The 21,071-nt window shown below is 45.9% G+C and overlaps 2 protein-coding genes across 2 annotated transcripts in view; one reads left to right on the top strand and one right to left on the bottom strand.

Annotated features, from left to right (window-relative positions):
- Positions 1-2,693, top strand: part of LOC311235381 (bone morphogenetic protein 3-like) — a 15,510-nt gene extending 12,817 nt beyond the window's left edge. The window contains exon 3 of the mRNA XM_084322832.1: positions 1,840-2,693. Within this exon, the coding sequence (XP_084178958.1) occupies positions 1,840-2,031 (192 nt within the window). The 3' untranslated portion in view covers positions 2,032-2,693. The remainder of the gene's footprint in view (positions 1-1,839) is intronic.
- Positions 2,694-17,626: 14,933 nt separating this feature from the next.
- prkg2 (protein kinase cGMP-dependent 2) overlaps positions 17,627-21,071 on the bottom strand; it is a gene marked incomplete at both ends in the record, with an annotated part of 110,172 nt that continues 106,727 nt past the window's right edge. The window contains 2 exon segments of the mRNA XM_084323179.1: positions 17,627-17,722; positions 18,065-18,131. Of these exon segments, the coding sequence (XP_084179305.1) occupies positions 17,627-17,722; positions 18,065-18,131 (163 nt within the window).

The raw sequence follows: 21,071 nt of genomic DNA, 5'->3' as shown, positions 1-21,071 counted from the left end.
ATTATTGCTGGATTATGAATAGCACCAACTTTAGCCACGGTAACGTTATCAAGCTAAGCTAGCTGACCTAGCTCGTCTTCCCCGCATTGACATTTGATAACGTCAGTAGCTACTTGACTTAAATACGTTTTTTTTTTTTATTATTATTAATGAGCCTGGAAAAATATGAGGTTTTGGCAAGTGAGAGTGCCTTTTTGTAGTTACGTAAACTATCATTCCAGGCAAGGCGGAACACTATCTATATCTGGTCAGGACCATAATTTCAGCTCAATTTCAAATTGTCACAATTGCAGCAGAATGTTACCGTGGTGACAAGAGACTGCGGTAGTAGGTAATACTGGTAGTATTACTATGTACAGTGATACAGGTATAAAGACACTATGGTAAGTCATACTGGTAGTATTACTATGTACAGTGATACAGGTATAAAGACACTATGGTAAGTCATACTGGTAGTATTAATATGTACAGTGATACAGGTATAAAGACTCTATGGTAAGTCATACTGGTAGTATTAATATGTACAGTGATACAGGTATAAAGACACTATGGTAAGTCATACTGGTAGTATTAATATGTACAGTGATACAGGTATAAAGACACTATGGTAAGTCATACTGGTAGTATTACTATGTACAGTGACACAGGTATAAAGACACTATGGTAAGTCATACTGGTAGTATTAATATGTACAGTGACACAGGTATAAAGACACTATGGTAAGTCATACTGGTAGTATTAATATGTACAGTGACACAGGTATAAAGACACTATGGTAAGTCATACTGGTAGTATTACTATGTACAGTGACACAGGTATAAAGACACTATGGTAGTAAGTCATACTGGTAGTATTACTATGTACAGTGACACAGGTATAAAGACACTATGGTAGTAAGTCATACTGGTAGTATTAATATGTACAGTGACACAGGTATAAAGACACTATGGTAGTAAGTCATACTGGTAGTATTAATATGTACAGTGACACAGGTATAAAGACACTATGGTGGTAAGTCATACTGGTAGTATTACTATGTACAGTGACACAGGTATAAAGACACTATGGTAGTAAGTCATACTGGTAGTATTACTATGTACAGTGACACAGGTATAAAGACACTATGGTACTAGTATTACTATGTACAGTGACACAGGTATAAAGACACTACGGTACTAGTATTACTATGTACAGTGACACAGGTATAAAGACTCTATGGTAAGTCATACTGGTAGTATTACTATGTACAGTGACACAGGTATAAAGACTCTATGGTAAGTCATACTGGTAGTATTACTATGTACAGTGACACAGGTATAAAGACTCTATGGTAAGTCATACTGGTAGTATTACTATGTACAGTGACACAGGTATAAAGACTCTATGGTAAGTCATACTGGTAGTATTACTATGTACAGTGACACAGGTATAAAGACACTATGGTGGTAAGTCATACTGGTAGTATTACTATGTACAGTGACACAGGTATAAAGACACTACGGTACTAGTATTACTATGTACAGTGACACAGGTATAAAGACACTACGGTACTAGTATTACTATGTACAGTGACACAGGTATAAAGACACTATGGTAGTAAGTCATACTGGTAGTATTACTATGTACAGTGACACAGGTATAAAGACACTATGGTGGTAAGTCATACTGGTAGTATTACTATGTACAGTGACACAGGTATAAAGACACTATGGTAGTAAGTCATACTGGTAGTATTACTATGTACAGTGACACAGGTATAAAGACACTACGGTACTAGTATTACTATGTACAGTGACACAGGTATAAAGACTCTATAAAGACCCTCTCCCTCCCCTGTAGGCCCTGAAACCCTCCAACCACGCGACCATCCAGAGCATCGTGCGCGCGGTGGGCGTGGTCCCGGGCGTTCCGGAGCCGTGCTGCGTGCCGGAGAAGATGTCCTCACTAAGCATCCTCTTCTTCGACGAGGACAAGAACGTGGTGCTCAAAGTCTACCCCAACATGACAGTGGACTCCTGCGCCTGCAGATAATGACGTGTGTGTGTGCTCAAGACACCTCGTGTGTTGCCTTGGCAAGGAAATACCAATGGACACACGTCATACAGCACCAAGCAGAGCGTTCTCTCTATCTCTCTCTCTCTCTCTCTCTCTCTCTCTCTCACACACACACATATCATAGTCACTCTGTGCACCCTCACCCAAGGACGTTTCCCTACTGCATTGGAGGAGAGGGCTGCCTGTCACTGGTGAAAAGAGGAGATACAGTAGTTGAGTTTCCCTCAAACGAAGCATAGAGAGACTCTGGAACAGAAAGTCACATCTCCATATTTCAACTCCACTGCCACCCCACAACCACCACCACCATCGTTATGGGCGTCATCATCAACCGCCATCGCTGCTTATTGTCTGTTGGAAGATAGCAGGGCAAATGCAAACATTATCAAATAGATGATTACAAAAATATATATTGAGGACCTTAGAGTGTGAGGTATGATCTTGTCAAGAAAGAAAAAACTATGGTGTAGTTTGGCCAAGAAAATACAAAGAAATCCCCTCCTTGTATCAAGATCACGTGCCCTCAATTTGAGCTGGAAACCCAAGTCCCTACACTCTTTAGAACTGAAGATTCAAGTCCCTACACTCTTTAGAACTGAATACTGAAGTCTCTACACTCTTTAGAACTGAAGACTCAAGTCCCTACACTCTTTAGAACTGAATATTCAAGTCCCTACACTCTTTAGAACTGAATACTGAAGTCCCTACACTCTTTAGAACTGAAGACTCAAGTCCCTACACTCTTTAGAACTGAAGATTCAAGTCTCTACACTCTTTAGAACTGAAGACTCAAGTCCCTACACTCTTTAGAACTGAACACTGAAGTCCCTACACTCTTTAGAACAGAATACTGAAGTCCCTACACTCTTTAGAAGTGAATACTGAAGTCTCTACACTCTTTAGAACAGAATGCTCAAGTCCCTACACTCTTTAGAACTGAAGATTCAAGTCCCTACACTCTTTAGAACTGAATACTGAAGTCCCTACACTCTTTAGAACCAAAGACTGAAGTCCCTACACTCTTTAGAACCAAAGACTGAAGTCCCTACACTCTTTATAACTGAAGACTCAAGTCCCTACACTCTTTAGAACCAAAGACTGAAGTCCCTACACTCTTTAGAACTGAAGACTCAAGTCCCTACACTCTTTATAACTGAATACTGAAGTCCCTACACTCTTTATAACTGAATACTGAAGTCTCTACACTCTTTAGAACTGAATACTGAAGTCCCTACACTCTTTAGAACTGAATACTGAAGTCCCTACACTCTTTATAACTGAATACTGAAGTCCCTACACTCTTTAGAACCAAAGACTGAAGTCCCTACACTCTTTAGAACTGAAGACTCAAGTCCCTACACTCTTTATAACTGAATACTGAAGTCCCTACACTCTTTATAACTGAATACTGAAGTCTCTACACTCTTTAGAACTGAATACTGAAGTCCCTACACTCTTTAGAACTGAATACTGAAGTCCCTACACTCTTTATAACTGAATACTGAAGTCCCTACACTCTTTAGAACTGAATACTGAAGTCCCTACACTCTTTAGAACTGAAGACTCAAGTCCCTACACTCTTTAGAACTGAAGACTCAAGTCCCTACACTCTTTAGAACTGAAGACTCAAGTCCCTACACTCTTTAGAACTGAAGACTCAAGTCCCTACACTCTTTAGAACCGAAGACTCAAGTCCCCACACTCTTTAGAACCAAAGACTCAAGTCTCTACACTCTTTAGAACTGAATACTGAAGTCTCTACACTCTTTAGAACTGAAGACTCAAGTCCCTACACTCTTTATAACTGAAGACTCAAGTCCCTACACTCTTTAGAACTGAAGACTGAAGTCCCTACACTCTTTAGAACTGAATACTGAAGTCTCTACACTCTTTATAACTGAAGACTCAAGTCCCTACACTCTTTAGAACTGAAGACTCAAGTCCCTACACTCTTTAGAACTGAAGACTGAAGTCCCTACACTCTTTAGAACTGAATACTGAAGTCTCTACACTCTTTAGAACTGAATACTGAAGTCTCTACACTCTTTAGAACTGAAGACTCAAGTCCCTACACTCTTTAGAACCAAAGACTGAAGTCCCTACACTCTTTAGAACCGAAGACCCAAGTCCCTACACTCTTTAGAACTGAAGACTGAAGTCTCTACACTCTTTAGAACTGAAGACTCAAGTCCCTACACTCTTTAGAACTGAAGACTGAAGTCCCTAACTCTTTAGAACTGAATATTGAAGTCCCTACACTCTTTAGAACCAAAGACTCAAGTCTCTACACTCTTTAGAACTGAAGACTGAAGTCCCTACACTCTTTAGAACTGAATACTGAAGTCCCTACACTCTTTATAACTGAATACTGAAGTCCCTACACTCTTTAGAACCAAAGACTGAAGTCCCTACACTCTTTAGAACTGAAGACTCAAGTCCCTACACTCTTTATAACTGAATACTGAAGTCCCTACACTCTTTATAACTGAATACTGAAGTCTCTACACTCTTTAGAACTGAATACTGAAGTCCCTACACTCTTTAGAACTGAATACTGAAGTCCCTACACTCTTTAGAACTGAATACTGAAGTCCCTACACTCTTTATAACTGAATACTGAAGTCCCTACACTCTTTAGAACTGAATACTGAAGTCCCTACACTCTTTAGAACTGAAGACTCAAGTCCCTACACTCTTTAGAACTGAAGACTCAAGTCCCTACACTCTTTAGAACTGAAGACTCAAGTCCCTACACTCTTTAGAACTGAAGACTCAAGTCCCTACACTCTTTAGAACCGAAGACTCAAGTCCCTACACTCTTTAGAACTGAAGACTCAAGTCTCTACACTCTTTAGAACTGAATACTGAAGTCTCTACACTCTTTAGAACTGAAGACTCAAGTCCCTACACTCTTTATAACTGAAGACTCAAGTCCCTACACTCTTTAGAACTGAAGACTGAAGTCCCTACACTCTTTAGAACTGAATACTGAAGTCCCTACACTCTTTAGAACTGAAGACTGAAGTCCCTACACTCTTTAGAACTGAATACTGAAGTCTCTACACTCTTTAGAACTGAATACTGAAGTCTCTACACTCTTTAGAACTGAAGACTCAAGTCCCTACACTCTTTAGAACCAAAGACTGAAGTCCCTACACTCTTTAGAACCGAAGACCCAAGTCCCTACACTCTTTAGAACTGAAGACTGAAGTCTCTACACTCTTTAGAACTGAAGACTCAAGTCCCTACACTCTTTAGAACTGAAGACTGAAGTCCCTAACTCTTTAGAACTGAATATTGAAGTCCCTACACTCTTTAGAACCAAAGACTCAAGTCTCTACACTCTTTAGAACTGAAGACTGAAGTCCCTACACTCTTTAGAACCAAAGACTCAAGTCCCTACACTCTTTAGAACCGAAGACTGAAGTCTCTACACTCTTTAGAACTGAATACTGAAGTCTCTACACTCTTTAGAACCAAAGACTCAAGTCCCTACACTCTTTAGAACTGAATACTGAAGTCTCTACACTCTTTAGAACCAAAGACTCAAGTCCCTACACTCTTTAGAACTGAAGACTCAAGTCCCTACACTCTTTAGAACCGAAGACTCAAGTCCCTACACTCTTTAGAACTGAAGACTCAAGTCCCTACACTCTTTAGAACTGAAGACTCAAGTCCCTAACTCTTTAGAACTGAAGACTGAAGTCCCTACACTCTTTAGAACTGAATACTGAAGTCTCTACACTCTTTAGAACTGAAGACTGAAGTCCCTACACTCTTTAGAACAGAATACTGAAGTCCCTACACTCTTTAGAACTGAATACTGAAGTCCCTAACTCTTTAGAACTGAATACTGAAGTCCCTACACTCTTTAGAACTGAATACTGAAGTCCCTACACTCTTTAGAACTGAATACTGAAGTCCCTACACTCTTTAGAACTGAAGACTCAAGTCCCTACACTCTTTAGAACTGAATACTGAAGTCCCTAACTCTTTAGAACTGAATACTGAAGTCCCTACATGTCTTCCTCCTTCACAGCTTCGTATTGCCTTCGGTCATCACCACGGTCAGCTCTGCTCGCCACTTGCATGGTTCTCGTTATGTCTTTATGTCTGTACTATCACTGTGTTACTCACTATATGAAAATTATTGAAGAATTATTGCCCTGGCTGCTATAGAGAGATATATTAGATTCCCGAAGCCAGAATTGTGATGTAGAAAGTAGATCCTTTACGTATTTGTGTTTCGATCACTGCTCCATAGTTGTACATAACACAGTTTATAAGCAGAAGAGTAAGTAAGCTACTTGTCATCTGTTCAGAAGAGGTGGGAACAATTGAAGATAATTATCTACAAATGCACCACGCTCTCTGTAAATATCTTTCATTTTAGTAAGTATTTTCAAAGCTTCACACTATACCATCCAAGAAGCTGCTCAATATTTTATCATTATGTTTTGATTAAAATGATAATAATATTAAATAAAGGGGTAATGGTTAGGAGGAGAAAACACTTAACCACAATGAACAGGGGCTAACTTATTCGATTACTTTAGATTCGATTACTTTAAATTAGATTAGATTACCTACCTTCATATTCTAGATGGGCTGATATTTGTACAGGTTCATACCACAAGTTTCTTAACCCTTTCACTACCAAATGGGTAACCCTTTCACTGCGACAATACAGAAGGTTAACCCTTTCACTACCACACTACAGAAGGTTAACCCTTTCACTACCACACTAGTGGTAGTGAAAGGGTAACCTTCTGTCTAGTGAAAGGGTTAAAGCCACTTGATGCTTGTCAGGTTTCTTCATCATGAATGAGACGGTGTGAAGTCAGTGCTGGGAACATCTAAGATTAGAATTAGAAGAATGTGCTCAGGAGAGTGCAGATGTCCACCTAACAATCTCACCACTTACATTACTATTCACACGCAGCATTCGACTGGTAGTACTGAGCAGACACAGGCTACACATCCATGCGGTGGCACCGGAGCAACGTCTTCTCACGATCACCAGGTTCTCCCTCTAGCGGTCGTGATTGTATGACAAACAGGTCGGGAGATACGGCTCAAATGAAGATGGAAGGCATGGCCTGATGGGGTCATAGGGTTATTATCAATATAGGAGTCTTCTGCTAGAGGTCATGAATGTTGACGGTAAAGTTTGTGACTATGACAAATGGGTCAGGGGGGGGGGGGGGGTGCCTTTCTCTGTTGACCAGGCACGAGATCAGATCAGTACATAACATCAGTGTCGACAGCAGGCCCACCTAACAAGCCGACTCCTTGCCTTCGGTTATGTATGAAGTCTTTTAAAAGCAAATATTTATTTAGAGCAGATAGATTGAAATGTAGAGAGTATCTTTTTTTTTCTTCTATAACCTGTACATTGTTTTTGTATATAGCGCACCTTGTTAATGATATTGTAATGATTTCTCTTTGAGATAGAAGTGCCTTTTGAATGGGTGGATTCCGCTTTTGATAACGTTCGATTTGAATTCCTTGTCTGTCCGAAGCGGCTTGGTCCTCAGTTTACCAAGGAGCTGATCAAGTACGTATCTGGGAGTCGTTTTTCTAAGGGAACAGAAATAGTCTCCAATGACTGAATACATTTTCTTTTGATAACGCTGATGAAAATGAATTGTAATCGCAGATAATTCACGATAATTCACATTTATTTTCTGTCACTATGTGTTTTTTTTTAGCAACTCTTTTCCAATATGTGCTTCCTCATCTTGTGCCAATACCGATGCCTATTGATCTTATCGATCAATACCGATGCCTATTGATCTTATCGATCAATACAGATGCTTCCTGGATGGAGTGGCTTCCCCTCAGTTTAAAATGTTCCAGCTCGACTAAATCAAAACACTGCATCCAACAGGACTATTGGTATAGCAAGTCTATTTCCAGTGTCTTTCAGTTCAGCCCCTTGGCTTCACTGACTGTGTGACACTCTGTGGTCTGTGGAGCCTGTCACTCATACGCAGTGCACTCTGGGACTGGTCTGTGGAGCCTGTCACTCACACGCAGTGCACTCTGGGACTGGTCTGTGGAGCCCTGTCACTCACACGCAGTGCACTCTGGGACTGGTCTGTGGAGCCCTGTCACTCACACGCAGTGCACTCTGGGACTGGTCTGTGGAGCCCTGTCACTCACACGCAGTGCACTCTGGGACTGGTCTGTGGAGCCCTGTCACTCACACGCAGTGCACTCTGGGACTGGTCTGTGGAGCCCTGTCACTCACACGCAGTGCACTCTGGGACTGGTCTGTGGAGCCCTGTCACTCACACGCAGTGCACTCTGGGACTGGTCTGTGGAGCCCTGTCACTCACACGCAGTGCACTCTGGGACTGGTCTGTGGAGCCCTGTCACTCACACGCAGTGCACTCTGGGACTGGTCTGTGGAGCCCTGTCACTCACACGCAGTGCACTCTGGGACTGGTCTGTGGAGCCCTGTCACTCACACGCAGTGCACATATCACTCGCTTGTTGTATCTATATCACCAGTTTATAAGAGCTTCTTCTACTACACGGTTCTATTTTGTAAATGTAATACTGTAGGTGAAAGGAAATGCTTGTACAATACGCTTCATAAGAAAGTATATTTGTATATGGAAATGAACCTTTAAAAATGCATTTATTTATTTTCTGTATGTAGCATGTCTTGTGCGTGGTTGTGGAGGGGCTGAGGGCGGGCTGTGATGCACACTTGTCACTACTGATGTGAAAGGATGCTTAACTGTAACGGCCCCCCTCCCTCCTGGCGAGGCATTCAATGAAATGAATAAAAGTATGTATGACAGACCCACCTCCATCAGTGTCTTACATTTACATTTAGTAATTTAGCTGATGGTTTTATCCAAAGCGACTTACAAGTTTTGTACAACAAGACAGCAGGAAGGGTACAACTCTATCATCTGAGTAACAATGTTCATCAAAGTGTTGAGTGCTACAGTGTAGGTTAGTATATATTAGGACAAGTGCATGACAGTAAGGTTAGTTAGGGTTAGAGTTTTCTTTCTTTTCATTTCAGATGATTGAAGAAGTGCGTCTTTAGTCGACGGCGAAAGACTGGATGGGTTTCAGCTGTCCTAACTGGGGTGGGTAGTTCATTCCACCATTGTGGGGCAAGGACTGAGAAAAGGCGGCTTCTCCTTGATGACCCTCCCGGAGCTCGGATAGGAGTAGGTCTGAGGCGGCCAGAAGATGCAGAACGTAGGGGTCTTGAGGTTGTGTAGTTAGATACCATTGACCGGAGGTAGGCAGGAGCTGTTCCCTTCGCTGCACGATATGCCAGGTCGAGGGCCTTGAAGCGGATTTGTGCGGCAATGGGGAGCCAGTTTAGAGACCCAGTATGTATGACAGACTCACCTCCATCAGTGTCTTCCTTCAGAGACCCAGAGGGAGCAACATCATGGTAAATGGACTACATTTATAGAACAGCTTTTATCCAAAGTGATTTACAGCTACTGTACATTCAACCGTTCAGACATAAACTAATAGAATCCAAATCTCTCAGTTTATTTCCACATCATCGTCTCCTAAGAACACAACCTTTCTACCCAGAAGACAGGATAAAAAAACATTAATTGAAAATAAATGAATGGCTACTTTCTTCTATAATTCTTTATTTATAATTTCCAAAGTTGAATATTTTATATACAGGAATGTTATTTGTACAACCGCACTATGCAGAGGCATTTATGTGCATTATGTATATAGTAATTACATGTTACATTTTGCACATACAATTGTATTCACATTTCTGTTCACATTCAATGTTAAAAGGCCGATCATGAATCCAAACGTAAAGAAAAGCGCTGCACCACCATGAACACAGTATGGGACTGGAAGCATTTGACAGTGCTTTTAAAACAAGGACATATTATACAACATTTGATTGAACATTTGAAGTATGAGTTTAAATACATTTTAAACATGTTTGCATACCTGTGAGCAAAATATACCTTTATTTTGAGTTATGGTAAAGTATGTATCTATTAAATCAAGAATTTAGTAAACAAGCGTGAATTCACAATAGCTGCAACCTTTTAGTGATAGGCCACTCCCATTACCACGCCCCCATTTTCCAATTGGCCAATGAACACACACCTGACCTCCATGCCCAACATCAGCCTCCTGGGCGGAGCCTGTGGCTGCTAGAGGCTGTATGACCAACCAGCCGACAGACAAAATGACCCATAGAGTTGCTGGTCGCACCTAATTAAACACCACTTCAACAGAAGTTGAGTGCTACAGTCTGAGTGCATAGTAGTATAGCCATATTAGCATAGTAGGTAGTAATATAGGCATGGTAGATTACTTAGTAGAATAAGTGCATTATAGTAAAAGACAGTATGAAGGTTAGTATTATTATTATTATATATTTTTTTTGATTGATTGGTTGATTGAAGAAGTGTGATTTTAGTTGACAGCTGAAACTGGGGCGGGTTTTGGCTCTCCTGACTGATGGTTCCGGCTGTCCTGACTGTGGTGGTTCCGGCTGTCCTGACTGTGGTTGTTTCAGCTGTCCTGACTGTGATGGTTTCAGCTGTCCTGACTGTGGTGGTTTCATCTGTCCTGACTGTGATGGTTTCAGCTGTCCTGACTGTGGTGGTTTCATCTGTCCTGACTGTGATGGTTTTATCTGTCCTGACTGTGGTGGTTTCAGCTGTCTGTCCTGACTGTGATGGTTTCATCTGTCCTGACTGTGGTGGTTTCATCTGTCCTGACTGTGATGGTTTCAGCTGTCCTGACTGGTGGTTTCATCTGTCCTGACTGTGGTGGTTTCATCTGTCCTGACTGTGGTGGTTTCAGCTGTCCTGACTGTGGTGGTTTCAGCTGTCCTGACTGTGGTGGTTTCAGCTGTCCTGACTGTGATGGTTTCAGCTGTCCTGACTGTGGTGGTTTCAGCTGTCCTGACTGTGATGGTTTCAGCTGTCCTGACTGTGGTGGTTTCATCTGTCCTGACTGTGGTGGTTTCATCTGTCCTGACTGTGGTGGTTTCAGTTGTCCTGACTGTGATGGTTTCATCTGTCCTGACTGTGATGGTTTCATCTGTCCTGACTGTGATGGTTTCAGCTGTCCTGACTGTGATGGTTTCATCTGTCCTGACTGTGATGGTTTCAGCTGTCCTGACTGTGGTGGTTTCATCTGTCCTGACTGTGATGGTTTCAGCTGTTTGTCCTGACTGTGGTGGTTTCATCTGTCCTGACTGTGGTGGTTTCAGCTGTCCTGACTGTGATGGTTTCATCTGTCCTGGCTGTGATGGTTTCAGCTGTCCTGACTGTGATGGTTTCGGCTGTACTGACTGTGATGGTTTCATCTGTCCTGACTGTGATGGTTTCAGCTGTCCTGACTGTGGTGGTTTCATCTGTCCTGACTGTGGTGGTTTCATCTGTCCTGACTGTGGTGGTTTCATCTGCCCTGACTGTGGTGGTTTCATCTGTCCTGACTGTGGTGGTTTCAGCTGTCCTGACTGTGATGGTTTCATCTGTCCTGACTGTGATGGTTTCAGCTGTCCTGACTGTGATGGTTTCATCTGTCCTGACTGTGATGGTTTCATCTGTCCTGACTGTGATGGTTTCAGCTGTCCTGACTGTGATGGTTTCAGCTGTCCTGACTGTGATGGTTTCAGCTACCCTGACTGTGATGGTTTCAGCTGTCTGTCCTGACTGTGGTGGTTTCAGCTGTCCTGACTGTGGTGGTTTCGGCTGTACTGACTGTGATGGTTTCAGCTGTCCTGACTGTGATGGTTTCAGCTGTCTGTCCTGACTGTGATGGTTTCAGCTGTCCTGACTGTGGTGGTTTCGGCTGTACTGACTGTGATGGTTTCAGCTGTCCTGACTGTGATGCTTTCAGCTACCCTGACTGTGATGGTTTCATCTGTCCTGACTGTGATGGTTTCAGCTGTCCTGACTGTGATGGTTTCAGCTGTCCTGACTGTGATGGTTTCAGCTGTCCTGACTGTGATGGTTCCAGCTGTCCTGACTGTGATGGTTTCACCTGTTTGTCCTGACTGTGGTGGTTTTATCTGTCCTGACTGTGGTGATTTCAGTTGTCCTGACTGTGATGGTTTCATCTGTCCTGACTGTGATGGTTTCAGCTGTCCTGACTGTGATGGTTTCATCTGTCCTGACTGTGATGGTTTCAGCTGTCCTGACTGTGGTGGTTTCATCTGTCCTGACTGTGGTTGTTTCATCTGTCCTGACTGTGGTGGTTTCAGCTGTCCTGACTGTGATGGTTTCATCTGTCCTGACTGTGATGGTTTCATCTGTCCTGACTGTGATGGTTTCATCTGTCCTGACTGTGATGGTTTCAGCTGTCCTGACTGTGATGGTTTCAGCTGTCCTGACTGTGATGGTTTCAGCTACCCTGACTGTGATGGTTTCAGCTACCCTGACTGTGATGGTTTCAGCTGTCCTGACTGTGGTGGTTTCGGCTGTACTGACTGTGATGGTTTCAGCTGTCCTGACTGTGATGGTTTCAGCTGTCCTGACTGTGATGGTTTCAGCTACCCTGACTGTGATGGTTTCATCTGTCCTGGCTGTGATGGTTTCAGCTGTCCTGACTGTGATGGTTTCGGCTGTACTGACTGTGATGGTTTCAGCTGTCCTGACTGTGATGGTTTCAGCTGTCCTGACTGTGATGGTTTCACCTGTTTGTCCTGACTGTGGTGGTTTCATCTGTCCTGACTGTGATGGTTTCAGCTGTCCTGACTGTGATGGTTTCATCTGTCCTGACTGTGATGGTTTCAGCTACCCTGACTGTGATGGTTTCATCTGTCCTGACTGTGATGGTTTTATCTGTCCTGACTGTGGTGATTTCAGCTGTACTGACTGTGATGGTTTCATCTGTCCTGACTGTGATGGTTTCATCTGTCCTGACTGTGATGGTTTCAGCTGTCCTGACTGTGATGGTTTCAGCTGTCCTGACTGTGATGGTTTCAGCTGTCCTGACTGTGATGGTTTCAGCTGTCCTGACTGTGATGGTTTCACCTGTTTGTCCTGACTGTGCTGGTTTCAGCGGTGGCCTAAAGGTTAGAGAAGCGGGTTTGTGACCGGAAGGTCGCCGGTTAGATCCCCCGGACCGGCAGGAAAAATCTGGGCTGGGGAAGTGAATTAATAACTCTCTCCCATACCCTTAACACCAACCGCTGAAGTGCCCTTGAGAAAGGCACTTAACCCCCAACTGCTCCAGTGGAGTTGCTCAGTGGCCAACGGTGTCAGACTGTGGTTGTACTGGGCAGCTCCCAGGTGTGAATGGAGCTGTGTGAATGTGAAGCAGGGCGTAGCTGAAAAAGAGCATCCGTGCTCAGCCAACCTACCCTGGTAAATAAAGGTAAAAAAAGAAAAAGAGAGCTCCACACAGACGGTGTTAGGGTAAGAGGTTTTGACTGCACCCTGCGTTGAAGCGTTAGCGTCCGTGCATGGTCCTACTTTGGACAAAGTCTCTCCCTGATTCAAGATGGCGCAGCTTTGAGACTCTGGTTGAGGCACATGTAACTTCTCCCCTGAGTTATTCATTATTACATTCCTGCAACTGTTTCTCAACCCAGTAACATCCCCAACCCCCTGTCCGTCATGGTGCCCCTCTCACTGCTATATTGCTTGTTGTATGTATATCTCTATCTATATTGTATGTCGGAAATGTTTAATCCGGAATTCTTGCCAGGCCATCATTGTAAGAATTTGTTCTTAATTGATTTGCCTGGTTAAATAAATGTAAAATATATATATTTAAAATAATTATGCTACACCAGAGAGAGGAAGGTCCACGCTCAATTTAGCCAAACGTCAGGCCCTCTTAGTTTCAAGATATTTATTTTTCTTCAATGCAGATAAAAGGCCAGCGGATGCCTGGGCACACAGGCCTTCTTCACTGAGCAGGAGCTGAGCTACTGTACCTACTCTAATTACATCTAATTACATCTAATTACCTGAGCAGCACAGCTGGCCCGATGGTCGTCATGGTTAGCCTTCTGCAACGGCAGCCATCCACAACTTCATCCTATAACTTTTGAAAGTAAGTTTGACCTTATTGAATGTGGATCTTCATCTCTCTACTATAACTGGTGCAACGCTCCAGAAGAAGAAAGGAACAGGGTGAACATGGTGTTCCTTCATCAAGTTGAAGTGAAGCATAGATACAGTCCCTGTCAGTCCCTGTCGGTCCCGGTTGCGTCTATGCTTTAAGCAAGTGGCTTGTCCTTTCACGTTTGCTCTGATTGGCCACTGATCTACGCTAGTTTCGCCCCCACGCTAGTTTTGCCCCCACGCCGGTATGAGCGCACGCGCACGCTAGTTTTGCCCCCACGCCAGTATGAGCGCGCACATGAGCGTAGATAATAATAATAATAATGCGAGAGCCCTCGCACACACGCAGCGTAGATAATAATAATAATAATGCGAGAGCCCTCGCACACACGCAGCGTAGATAATAATAATAATAATGCAAGAGCCCTCGCACACACGCACACTGAAATGGGTATCGTAGAACATGACATATCGGTATTAGACAAACGCACGCAATTGGCACAAGTGTAAATTATGCATTAGTCACTCAGTTTTATCATCGACGCACTTAGCTGAACTCGTTCGTCAGCTGGCTGTGGAGCCTATGGTCACAAGTTCAAATCACTCTTAGTTAAATTTAAAAAAAATTTACGTTTAATTAATTTATCATCTCTATATTAACGTAACTAGCTATTCATATCAATCGAAATAACGTTCATCTCTCTATATTAACGTAACTAGCTATTCATATCAATCGAAATAACGGAGAGATGATAAATTAATTAAACGAAAAAAAAAAAAATTAACTAAGAGTGATTTGAACTTGTGACCATAGGCTCCACAGCCAGCTGCCGAACGAGTTCAGCTAAGTGCGTCGATCTTAAAACTGAGTGACTAATGCATAATTTACACTTGTGCCAATTGCGTGCGTTTGTCTAATATGTCATGTTCTACGATACCCATTTCAGCGTGCATGTGTGCGAGGGCTCTCGCATTATTATTATTATCTACGCTGCGTGTGTGCGAGGGCTCTCGCATTATTATTATTATCTACGCTGCGTGTGTGCGAGGGCTCTCGCATTATTATTATTTTTTTTATCCACTTTTTCTCCCATTTTTCAATTTTTTTCTCCCATCCCAATTTTTCATATCGTCCAATTCAACCCTCCCCTGTCTTCGAACGTTGTTTCTTGCCTCCCACAAGCCGGCTGCAATGTGGACTAAAGGCCTCTACATGCTACAGCAACTTCAAAGCAACTTCAACACAACATCAGCGCGATTTCAACGCGCTTGTTTTAGAGGGTCTTGTAGACTGTGTTGCGAGGACGTTGCGTACCTTTCACCCAAATCTAATCTAAACAACCGTTGCGTTGATATTGCGTAGCAGTGATTGGTTGGTAGTGAATGGGGGCGGGGCTGTCATATAATAATATTGGTCCCGCAGCGAGGAATACCATCCGCCATTGTTGTAGCCAGCCTGCTAGCGTTGAACTTGATGCTATTCAATGCTCTATCATACCCAACTAACGTTAATGCCATTCAGAATTTATTAACATAGCTACAACAACACACAGTAACGTTAATATAATTACATGCATCATTGTTTACAATGAACGGACGGTGGGGCAGTTCGAAAGGACTGGACACGGACAAGTTGTTAAACAGCAATCAATTAATTTAATATAACAGGTAGTTCGAGCTGCATTTTCGTGCCTACAACCACAGCCACAGGGATATATCCAGCTTTGACGAGCTCTCTCTCCTCCTGCCGATTAAATCCAGCAGCTCTTCCTCGACCTCGAGTGCCTGTAGCTGCCAGCTAACGTTAAAACTAACCTAAAGTTACACAAGCAGAATACATCACAAATACTTCCGGTCGGGGGATTTCAAAATAAAAGAGCGACGTCTAAAAGCACCGGAAATACGTTTATTTTGTACATTATCTAACGTTAACACGAACCTAAACTAACTTTAGTTAAACTAACTTTGCGCGTCGATGTTGCAGAAGCATAAATGCAGAGTGTCTACAACACCGTTGCTTTGTCGATGTTGTGGTGCAGTTGCTTTGAAGTTGCTGTAGCATGTAGAGGCCTTAAGTCATACATAGCACGAGTCCCCTCCGATACTCGAGGTAACAGCCGTCACATCTTTTCACCTGCGCGGCTCGATATTTCAGCGTCGGGGGTCTGGGCTTTGGAGGGGCCCCGCCCCCGTCGCTTCTTGATTCTACTGCGCAGGCGCACCAACCGACCTGTAGGAGTCGCTGTCCACAAGCCCGATCCCCACCCTTCAGTTTCCCTCCCCGTAATACGGCCAATGTGTATTACTGTGGACGACCAGCTAAACTGAAAGCAATGTGGAGATGTTCGAACCTAGTCTCCAGCATTCGTTGCGAGCGCCTTGCCCACTGCCCCACGTAGCCGCCGCATTATTATTATTATTATCTACGCTCATGCGCGCACTCATACCGGCGTGGGGGCAAAACTAGCGTGCGTGCGAAACTAGCGTAGATCAGTGGCCAATCAGAGCAATGCGGAAGGACAAGCCACTTGCTTAAAGCATAGATGCGTCCCGGTTAGTCCCTGTCAGTCCTGGTCAGTCCTGTCAGTCCTGTCGATCCCTGTCAGTCCTTTGGCTGCAAGGTGTGGATTCTTCACCTTTTTCAGCCCGCGACCCAAAACGAGTATCTTGAGGCACTTTCTTGCAACCAAGGCTCAACAGAACCTTCCACAGTGTTTCATTTAGCTCACTCTGCCTTCTCCGTCTGGGGCGGTCCGTAGCGGTCTTATAGGGGTATATCTGTGGTCCATTACCTTGCTCTTAAATTACAGTACTACTATCTTTTTTATTGCTGTGGAGTAATTCTGTCTTGGATGTAATGGCCTGGAAAGGTCCCAGCACCACGCAGGGGCTGATAGAACCACGTGGTGACCAGCAGGAGCTCCTGTGTCTGCCCTGCTCCACGTCCCGTCCTGGGTCCCAAACCACCAGGCCTGTCCTGGGTCCCAAACCACACGGCATGTCCTGGGTCCCAAACCACACGGCATGTCCTGGGTCCCAAACCACCCGGCATGTCCTGGGTCCCAAACCATATGGCCCGTCCTGGGTCCCAAACCACCCGGCATGTCCTGGGTCCCAAACCATATGGCCCGTCCTGGGTCCCAAACCACCCGGCATGTCCTGGGTCCCAAACCATATGGCCCGTCCTGGGTCCCAAACCACCCGGCATGTCCTGGGTCCCAAACCATATGGCCCGTCCTGGGTCCCAAACCACCCGGCATGTCCTGGGTCCCAAACCACACGGCCCGTCCTGGGTCCCAAACCACCCCGCATGTCCTGGGTCCCAAACCACCCGGCATGTCCTGGGTCCCAAACCACACGGCCCGTCCTGGGTCCCAAACCACACGGCCCTGTCCTGGGTCCCAAAGTACCACACGGCCCGTCCTGGGTCCCAAACCACCAGGCCTGTCCTGGGTCCCAAACCACCAGGCCTGTCCTGGGTCCCAAACCACACGGCATGTCCTGGGTCCCAAACCCAAACACGGGTTTCAGAAATCAACATCCCACCCAGACGTCTCAGCAGGGGGGCTGTCCTTGTCTGGAGGATAGCTGTCGAAGTAGCTGTGGTCTGTCGGTCCGTCCAGCTACAGGGGGGTGGAGAGAGAGAGAGAGAGAGAGAGAGAGAGAGAGAGAGAGAGAGAGAGAGAGAGAGAGAGAGAGATGCCTGATGAGTGTCTATCCGCTTCATTATTGGTTGTGAACAAACCTGGTGTGAGAAGTCCTTCACTTAATAAGATAAGATAAGATAAGATATTCCTTTATTGATCCCCTTGGGGAAATTCAGGCATCATAGCAGCATGGGGGATGGGGGGGGGGGGGGGGGGTACAGGTAGTAAAAACAACACAAGCAGTGTAAACAAAATAACAAGTCAATATAATTTATTATCTAACTAACTGAAATATACAGTATTCACAGTATCACTTACTTCCCTCTTCAGGGGAGATGGTACCGTCTGAGCGCGCAGGCCCTCCCAGTTGAAGCCATTAAACCACCTGTGGACACATTGACGTCAAGATGTCAGTGTTATGGAAGTGTGGTTTTGTGGGGGTGGCAGGGTGGCCTAGAGGTAGAGGCTGGCCAGTAACCAGACAGGAGGGTTAGGGTTGTGGGGGTGGCAGGGTGGCCTAGAGGTAGAGGCTGTCCAGTAACCAGACAGGAGGGTGTATTGAGTTGGTGACTGAAGGGCGGCTGGTATTACAGCTACGGTGCCCACCATCTCTACCTAAGTGACCTTGAGCAAGGCACAGAACCCCAAAAACTGCTCCAGGGCCACATCGTCACGCTGCCTGGGAGGAGGGGGAATCGAGCCGGGAACCTCCGGATTGCCAGACGACTGCTCTACCTCCCGAGCCACTGTCGCCCCACAGTGGGCATGATGTGAGGACTGCATACCGTTTTTACAAACCTATCTATTTAAGAAAGCAGCAGCAAATTAATTCAATAAGATTCAACTCCTTCCAGACCCCTTTAATGTGCCAACTTGTACTGACCCAGGGGTCAGGGGTCAGGAAGTGTTCTTTGATCCTTGGTCAGCTTGAACCCTCTGTCCCCAGGGACTGATGGACTGATATGAGTCGGTGAAAGAGGGTCCACTATTAAGCCCATCTGTTCCTCTGACTGCTTCAATTACAAACCCAGATACTGTGGCCTTGATGGCCGCCTTCCACATGACATACAGTGGCAGGGAAACAAGGCCAGGCAGGGAAACAAGGCCAGGCAGGGAAACAAGGCCAGGCAGGGAAACAAGGCCAGGCAGGGAAACAAGGCCAGGCAGGGAAACAAGGCCAGGCAGGGAAACAAGGCCAGGCAGAGGAAACAAGGCCAGGCAGGAGAAACAAGGCCAGGCAGGGAAACAAGGCCAGGCAGAGAAACAAGGCCAGGCAGGGAAACAAGGCCAGGCAGGAGAAACAAGGCCAGGCAGGGAAACAAGGCCAGGCAGGGAAACAAGGCCAGGCAGGGAAACAAGGCCAGGCAGGAGAAACAAGGCCAGGCAGGGAAACAAGGCCAGGCAGGAGAAACAAGGCCAGGCAGGGAAACAAGGCCAGGCAGGGAAACAAGGCCAGGCAGGGAAACAAGGCCAGGCAGAGAAACAAGGCCAGGCAGAGAAACAAGGCCAGGCAGAGAAACAAGGCCAGGCAGAGAAACAAGGCCAGGCAGGGAAACAAGGCCAGGCAGGGAAACAAGGCCAGGCAGGGAAACAAGGCCAGGCAGGGAAACAAGGCCAGGCAGAGAAACAAGGCCAGGCAGGGAAACAAGGCCAGGCAGAGAAACAAGGCCAGGCAGGAGAAACAAGGCCAGGCAGGGAAACAAGGCCAGGCAGAGAAACAAGGCCAGGCAGGAGAAACAAGGCCAGGCAGGAGAAACAAGGCCAGGCAGAGAAACAAGGCCAGGCAGAGAAAACAAGGCCAGGCAGGAGAAACAAGGCCAGGCAGAGAAACAAGGCCAGGCAGGAGAAACAAGGCCAGGTAGGAGAAACAAGGCCAGGCAGGAGAAACAAGGCCAGGTAGGAGAAACAAGGCCAGGCAGGAGAAACAAGGCCAGGCAGAGAAACAAGGCCAGGCAGAGAAACAAGGCCAGGCAGAGAAACAAGGCCAGGCAGGAGAAACAAGGCCAGGCAGAGAAACAAGGCCAGGCAGGAGAAACAAGGCCAGGCAGGGAAAACAAGGCCAGGCAGGGAAAACAAGGCCAGGCAGGGAAACAAGGCCAGGCAGGAGAAACAAGGCCAGGCAGAGAAACAAGGCCAGGCAGGGAAAACAAGGCCAGGCAGGGAAAACAAGGCCAGGCAGGGAAAACAAGGCCAGGCAGGGAAACAAGGCCAGGCAGTGAAAACAAGGCCAGGCAGTGAAACAAGGCCAGGCAGGAGAAACAAGGCCAGGCAGGGAAACAAGGCCAGGCAGTGAAAACAAGGCCAGGCAGTGAAAACAAGGCCAGGCAGGGAAACAAGGCCAGGCAGGGAAAACAAGGCCAGGCAGGAGAAACAAGGCCAGGCAGGGAAACAAGGCCAGGCAGGAGAAACAAGGCCAGGCAGGGAAACAAGGCCAGGCAGGGAAAACAAGGCCAGGCAGGGAAACAAGGCCAGGCAGGAGAAACAAGGCCAGGCAGGGAAACAAGGCCAGGCAGGAGAAACAAGGCCAGGCAGGGAAACAAGGCCAGGCAGGGAAACAAGGCCAGGCAGGAGAAACAAGGCCAGGCAGGAGAAACAAGGCCAGGCAGTGAAAACAAGGCCAGGCAGGGAAACAAGGCCAGGCAGAGAAACAAGGCCAGGCAGTGAAAACAAGGCCAGGCAGGGAAACAAGGCCAGGCAGGAGAAACAAGGCCAGGCAGGAGAAACAAGGCCAGGCAGTGAAAACAAGGCCAGGCAGGGAAACAAGGCCAGGCAGAGAAACAAGGCCAGGCAGTGAAAACAAGGCCAGGCAGGGAAACAAGGCCAGGCAGGAGAAACAAGGCCAGGCAGGAGAAACAAGGCCAGGCAGAGAAACAAGGCCAGGCAGGGAAACAAGGCCAGGCAGGGAAACAAGGCCAGGCAGGAGAAACAAGGCCAGGCAGGGAAACAAGGCCAGGCAGGAGAAACAAGGCCAGGCAGAGAAACAAGGCCAGGCAGGGAAACAAGGCCAGGCAGGGAAACAAGGCCAGGCAGGAGAAACAAGGCCAGGCAGGGAAACAAGGCCAGGCAGAGAAACAAGGCCAGGCAGGGAAAACAAGGCCAGGCAGGGAAACAAGGCCAGGCAGGAGAAACAAGGCCAGGAAGGAGAAACAAGGCCAGGCAGGGAAAACAAGGCCAGGCAGGAGAAACAAGGCCAGGCAGGAGAAACAAGGCCAGGCAGAGAAACAAGGCCAGGCAGGAGAAACAAGGCCAGGCAGGGAAACAAGGCCAGGCAGAGAAACAAGGCCAGGCAGGAGAAACAAGGCCGGGCAGAGAAACAAGGCCAGGC

Source organism: Notolepis coatsorum (genome assembly GCF_963971535.1).
Source record: "Notolepis coatsorum genome assembly, chromosome: 10".
Classification (NCBI taxonomy): Eukaryota; Metazoa; Chordata; class Actinopteri; order Aulopiformes; family Paralepididae; genus Notolepis; species Notolepis coatsorum.
This window is presented reverse-complemented; position numbering and strand designations above follow the sequence as displayed.